This window comes from Panthera uncia, chromosome C2 (assembly GCF_023721935.1).
Source record: "Panthera uncia isolate 11264 chromosome C2, Puncia_PCG_1.0, whole genome shotgun sequence".
NCBI lineage: Eukaryota > Metazoa > Chordata > Mammalia > Carnivora > Felidae > Panthera > Panthera uncia.
In genome coordinates, this window is record NC_064810.1 from 30291617 (window position 1) to 30298291 (window position 6675).

General features: G+C 35.4%; 1 protein-coding gene across 1 annotated transcript in view; it reads left to right on the forward strand.

Moving 5' to 3' along the window:
* The window catches only part of ROBO2 (roundabout guidance receptor 2), a 609164-nt gene extending 604282 nt beyond the window's left edge, over nt 1-4882 (forward strand). The window contains exon 30 of the mRNA XM_049627999.1: nt 13-4882. Within this exon, the coding sequence (XP_049483956.1) occupies nt 13-14 (2 nt within the window). The 3' untranslated portion in view covers nt 15-4882. The remainder of the gene's footprint in view (nt 1-12) is intronic.
* The last annotated feature ends 1793 nt before the right edge of the window (nt 4883-6675 follow it).

Below are 6675 nucleotides of genomic sequence, written 5' to 3' on the forward strand. Positions count from 1 at the left end.
ATCTCTTTGTAGAGTAACTGAGAGGAGACATGCAAAGCTGCTCTGAAGGACCACCAGGTCTGAACTCATGGAAGTGATGACACTAAACAGTGCAATGAACAATTTCTTTATTTATGTACTATTAAAAGACTGTAAATGCAATGTAAAGACACACAGCCACACATATCCCACAGATATTTTACTTGTGTTCTTCTCTTAAGTACACCACCCACCTTAACTCTTTCTTGTCAGGAGTATATACAAAAGAAAGAAAACAAAACTCGCCCTCCAGGAAGAAAAGGATTTTCCTCTGTATATAATTTCTTTTGTGCGTTGCTATGCAAGCTCACTCTTTTTAGCTCTGTTCATACTATTGTCTGTTTTTATTGGTCTGTTGTACTATATGTGAATTAATAGGCTGTGGTGCCATATATTAACTTTTAATTGTGTAACTTTTATGTTTAAATTTTGCACTGCAATTTTATTTGGTGATAAGCACAAATCTCTACTCCTCGTGACATGAAGAACAAGACTGAATGTGAAGGGAGTTTCTGTACTGTAAGCTAGGCTGGATATGCTGGTTGGAACCAATCATGTGAGATGGTTTGCAGTTGGGGTGTAGAAACAGGAGGATGCAAAGGATCAGTGGTGTTGGCGAAGTCTTCCTTGAGTACCAGGGACTGAGTCAATAAAAAGAAAAGCAGAAAGGTGGCTTTTACTATTGACAAAACGCAGGGGTCAAAGAAGGAAATCTAAGTCTTAAGGCTAAATAGGTATTAAAATACACAGGTAGCAAAGATGTACTAAACTCGCTAAAAAGAGAAAGAAAATGAAAATGAAAGTTATATGTAGCATCAACTTTACCTGTCATTGTAATTGACCCATCTGAGAATTATAACAAGCAAAAGGAAATGAAGGTGTTTCGCAAGAGCTGTGTTTGTATTACAGTGTTTTCAAGAAGCATTTTCTGAATTACCATAATTAATCTCTCCAACTCATTAAGTCAGGATCTAATATGAAGTTCCCCAAGGAAACAAACAAAATGAACTCTAGAATATCTAGCAAATAGTTAAAGAGGCAATTTATTATTAGGACATACTCGGGCTGCTTCCAAATGCAAAAACTCTATTGCAATATCTTGTTTCATCTTTCTAATACATGTTCAGTACACACTAGAGGATAGAGCTGCATCGCTTAAATCTATGACTTTGAAAAAAATCATGCAGTCTATAGACAATTCTGTGTTTTGTTTGATTAAGAGGTGAAGTTCATGCCACCAGATGTATAGCCAAATTGTAAGTGCTTAAAAAGCAGTGCTCAGAGTATGTTCAGTTCACAGTAAGTAGATTTATCGAAAGAAACATTTTATGGTACAGTCTCAGAAATTGGCTACCGACTAAAGTATGTTTGACCCATTTTGAATGAGTAAATTGAAAAGAAAAATTTTAAAGGAGAAACAATGCATGTTTATACGCTTTTTAAATAAAACCAAACCTCGTTAAGTGGACATTAATCACAGTGTCCTGCCTCATTTGTTTTCACGACTTTGAGAACGAGAAATTCCTGAACATCAGTCATGTATGGTCAAAATGAATATGGCTTTGAAATATACGTAGCCACTGTACGTGAATAGTGAAGCAGTCCAGTAGAAGAAAACTTCCCTGAAATTCCCACTTGTGACATTTTTCCATGTGCTGCCTACAACAGCTGTAAATTCGACTTCTAGTTATACTTTCTCATGTTTTCCCTATGATGTGCTCAGTAGTTGTACTCTGAAAAATATTCGATGTAACGATTAGAATCAATCGTAAAATATGGGACCCGCTTGAGTGATGATTCATACTCCATGCATTATTGGCTCAGTCACCAATTCTATGTCATATTTGTAATAGCAAAGGGATAACATAATTTGATTTTTCCCTTTTTTGTTTCCTGAGACTGCATCACGACAGGCAAGAGTGGAGGAAACTAATGTTCTTAATGGGCCCCAATGTTTTTGGTGCCATGTGGTTCATTTCTTCACTGAAGAGAGAAACTATTCTCAAACATACTTATTAAATGCTGTAGCAACTTTCTATAATCAGTGCCTGATTTGAATGCGGTTTGGTTTCTCTGGGTCAGATTGTCCACGGAAGGTGAAAAGTTTCTGTGAAGAATGAGTACGTAACATTCACAACAGTAGGATGTGAGGAATTTAATTTCTACTTATGCGGTTCCCTACTTCACCTCTTTCCGTTTAAAAACAAAGTTTTGTTCATGTTCCCTCTTTATGCTATTCTATAACCCACTTTAGATTAAAGCTTTAGTTCATTACATTTATTACACATAGACTTTGTACCCTGGTAAAAGGTGTATGTGACTAATAAACCAAGACTTCAAAATTAGATTACGTGTATGCAAGTGACTTCGGGAATAACGTAGGACATAGCCTTAAACCTTATTTTCAGTGTATATAAATTAACTGTTCTGGTTAGCTTTTGGCAACAGAGACCTTATGGTTGGTTACCTAGAATGTTCTTTTAGAATATTCCACATACCCTTTTAAATCTAATTTTAAATAAATTGGTCAGTAAAATCTTGCACCCAATATATCATCCTCACAGATTTAGAACAAGATCAAATGCTGTGGCAATCCAAATGACTTCAGGAATCCTGGGGAAAAAAATCAAAAGCTTTTGACAACTTGGTATATGTAAAAAGCTTCTAATCAGCGTAAGTCAGAATGTCGTTAAAGAAATACAAACATGTATGAGAACGTCATTTTTTTCATTTTGCAGCCCAGTCAATGAATGTCATTAGAAATCACTGAGCTCACTCTTCTTCAGGTCTAAACAAGGCCTGTATAAGTTGTCAGAGGGAAATCTGGATGGGAGAGAATGTAAACTTATCTCACGCTCACAGGCAATGCCAGGGTGCAGCCAGGCCCTGAACAATACAGCTCCATTCTCAACGTGCAAAGTCTCCATTGGGGAAACACCCATCAGTGTCCCAGCTCAGGAATGCCTCAGTGTGTGGCCCCACCCCTCCCCAGATCTTTTCCATGATGTATTTAAAGTGGGATAGTCCAGGGACTTGACAACAATGGATTCCTTCATAGGATTCGAACTCAGTACAAGGGAGCATATAGGAAAATCAAGACCAACACTTAAGATATCATATAACCAAAGGGAAGTAAAAATGTTGTACGTATACTTGCTCTAACAAAGATAAAATGGTGTTCTTTGTCATAGTTTAATGCTCTGGGAATTTAAATATATCTTCAATGGGATTCAAGTTGAAAGTTTATATGAGCTTTGATAGAACACCTCCAATTTCTGTTCAACAAATTTAGGTAATTGTCCATTGACAACATAATTATAACAATGCCGATGAGCTCTAAACTGTGGTTTGTCTTCGCCACTGGAAAGTGATTGTGTATCAGTATTAAAGATATGCAGATCCATGACATTCACTAATTTGTACATCTGCTTCTGTACATTGTATTTATCAAGTTACATGCCAAGAATTGGTGTAAAGCAACATGTCTTTCCACATTATCTTAGAGATGAAGTTACTTTTATTTTGCTTCTCTACAATGTGTACTTCAAATGGAACCCCATACCTTTTTTAAATGAATTTCAGTTTACTGATTTTTCTTATCTCATCATCTTCAAAATCATTTATTGTGACTTTAAAGTGTTGCAAGATAAGGGATTTTGTGGCCGTGGGTAGACTTTTTATACTTTGTTTTATAGATTGACTTTTTTTTAACTAGTTTGTTTAAGTCACCAAACAGCGTCCAAAATCTTAATGTGTTTCATTTGATGTTGTTAGACCAGAAAAGAAATTGGCATAAAATTGGTTAATAGTATTGTCAAAGAATTGTGTATTGTGTACTCACTGGGAAAAAATAAAATATATTCACATTTCAAATTTGTAAAAAAGCCATTTATGTAAAACAGACTTGCCTTGTAGAATAATCAAAATAGACCATACTGTCACTTGTGCAACTCCCATTAATATTTTGTGACCAAATGCAAAATCTTATTTTCTCTTGTGGTAATGGGTTGGGGAGTGGTAAATACAAATTGGAACTGACTTATATAAATGACTATACTAATGACACTGATGAATATAAAAAAGCATTTGAAATCATAGATTCCACTCTATACGCCCTCCTTTCCAGATCTGACCTTCCCCACCCCATAAAGACCTGCAGATGGATAGAATACAAACTTCTTGTCTACAAAATTACCCTAAAAATCATTTGTTAAATATAAATAAGTATGAGAATTGGAAGAAAGTGGATATTTCTTAATTGCCTTCGAGTAGCTAATGATAACTTTGTTTAAGATGATGGATGTTGGAAAGTGATCTTAGAGTCTGGATAGAAAAGAAAAAGTCCCAATTTTATTATACTCCATGAATATTTCATTCTTTTTCACTAACTACACTTACAAGATCAAATTATTTCTAAAAATAAAAAAGAAGGTTATGCATTCTTTAAAATTATATAATAATAGTAAAAGTGAAAAAAGAAACTTCTTGAACTCTGAAGCAATTTATTAAAAACTATTTTTAAAGCACATGGTAAGTGGGTAATACACTTCAGAGTTTCATTTAAAATAAGTTAACATGAAAATAAAACAGTATTGGAAGAATCACAAATAATGTCGCATTAATATAATACAATGGTAATCCATAATATGTGTGATTAAAGACAAATTTATCATTTACCTATATGACAAATAGTAGAGGAATTACAAAACAATCATTGCTTTATTGAATCTGGGTGCATTACGGAAACACCTGAAAATGGCAAAAGTACAAAATTATCAGAAAGATTTATTAAAATGATACACTACGCTCTCTTCACTATTATATATTAACCATAGAAAATATATATCCGTGTTGTAAGAAAGCATTTTAAATTTTTTTTTCAACGTTTTTTATTTATTTTTGGGACAGAGAGAGACAGAGCATGAACGGGGGAGGGGCAGAGAGAGAGGGAGACACAGAATCGGAAACAGGCTCCAGGCTCCGAGCCATCAGCCCAGAGCCTGACGCGGGGCTCGAACTCACGGACCACGAGATCGTGACCTGGCTGAAGTCGGACGCTTAACCGACTGCGCCACCCAGGCGCCCCAAGAAAGCATTTTAACAAGAAATAACACAATGTCATCAATTTGTGAAAATGTATTTTATATCATCCAAAGAGAGTATCAGCCAAATTCATGCTAAATCTCACTTCCTAACAAAGATGTGAAATAAAACTGCAATAACTGAAAAGCACGTTGTAAGAATTCAAAAGAAAAGACACATGGAAAGACTTACCAGGAAAGGAAGATAATACGTTGTCTCCAAAAAGTTTCAGGAACTCTTTTACCTCGATGAATTACTGCAGTCTTGGTTTTGGTTTTCAGCCTTAGAGGGAATTTCCTTCAGGTGCAGAGAAGGAATTTGGTATAAGAGAGGAATGCAAAGCTGTCAAGGATCCCAGAGACAGATGCAAGACAATTGTATGGCTGGGTGTGACCTGCCTTTGTATCTCCCAGTTTACATACTTTCTCCTGGCAGCAGTTAAGCTACAAGAAATATATATATTCAGTTATCTTGGTAATTAATCAGAGACAGGCACTTTTATAATTCAAATACACTCACCTTGGGCTCTAGTCAATGTCCATGATAGGGAATTGGCAGGTCACTATAAATGCCCTTAGCTCATAACACCATAGCACCCTTTGCCTGGAAAATACGTTAATGGATGCAGCTTCTAGGTAGGAGACTTTTTTGGACAATTTTTATATGGTGTTTCTCTAGACAACATTTACCAATAATTTGTTTCTGACAAACGGTTTGGATTTTTTGTTGTTGCTGTTTTGGCTATTTATTCATTAGTTTTGCAAGCAAGTACTGAGTCATTGTGCTAAGAAATATAGAACGTGGTTAAAACAGAAATAGCTTTTGCCTTCATAAATAGATTAGTATCTTCTATTAAGTACAGCCCTGATCTCTAGGAAAGTATCTTTTTGATGAATGTTTTTGAGCTAAGGGAAGAGAGACAATGAACAAGGCTTTTAAATATATTCGCAAGCAATAAAATCTGCATTAGCTTCATTCATACCCCCTCACCCTGTCATATTATCCATATCCCAGTCTTTCTCAAAATAGTCTATGGAATTTTAATAGGTATTTTAAAAATAAAGAAGAAAAGAATGGATGAACATATAAAGAGATTTCTTTATTACTTGACTCCTTTTCAAAGTTGCTCAAATGTTATATAAGAACCCTTTGTCCTGAGGCATCTTGTGAAACCAGTAGTTTGGGATACTCACTTTGAGAAATACTCTCCTAGAAATCACCATACTTCATTCTGTCCCTAGGCTCTGCATTAATGGCCCCAAAGTACCTTTGCCATTTTTGTTTCCCTTGCGGTTTTTTAAAGTCGGTATCAACTCATGACAAAGAAATGTGTGAATCTCAGGTATTCTGTAGAGATAACAGAGAAAAAGTATTCAGTGAGAAATTGCATGTATCCTTCCCATTTATGACAAAGTGTAAGTACTTACCTGAAATCAGTGTTTAGCACTTGGTCAACAGGTATGATTCCATTATGTTCTTTCACTGTTCCACAATCCTTTTGTAGGCTAAGTCTCCAAATCATTTGGCTAAATCTAAAGCATAAAAATACAATCATTGTCTCCCCTCACCCAGCTC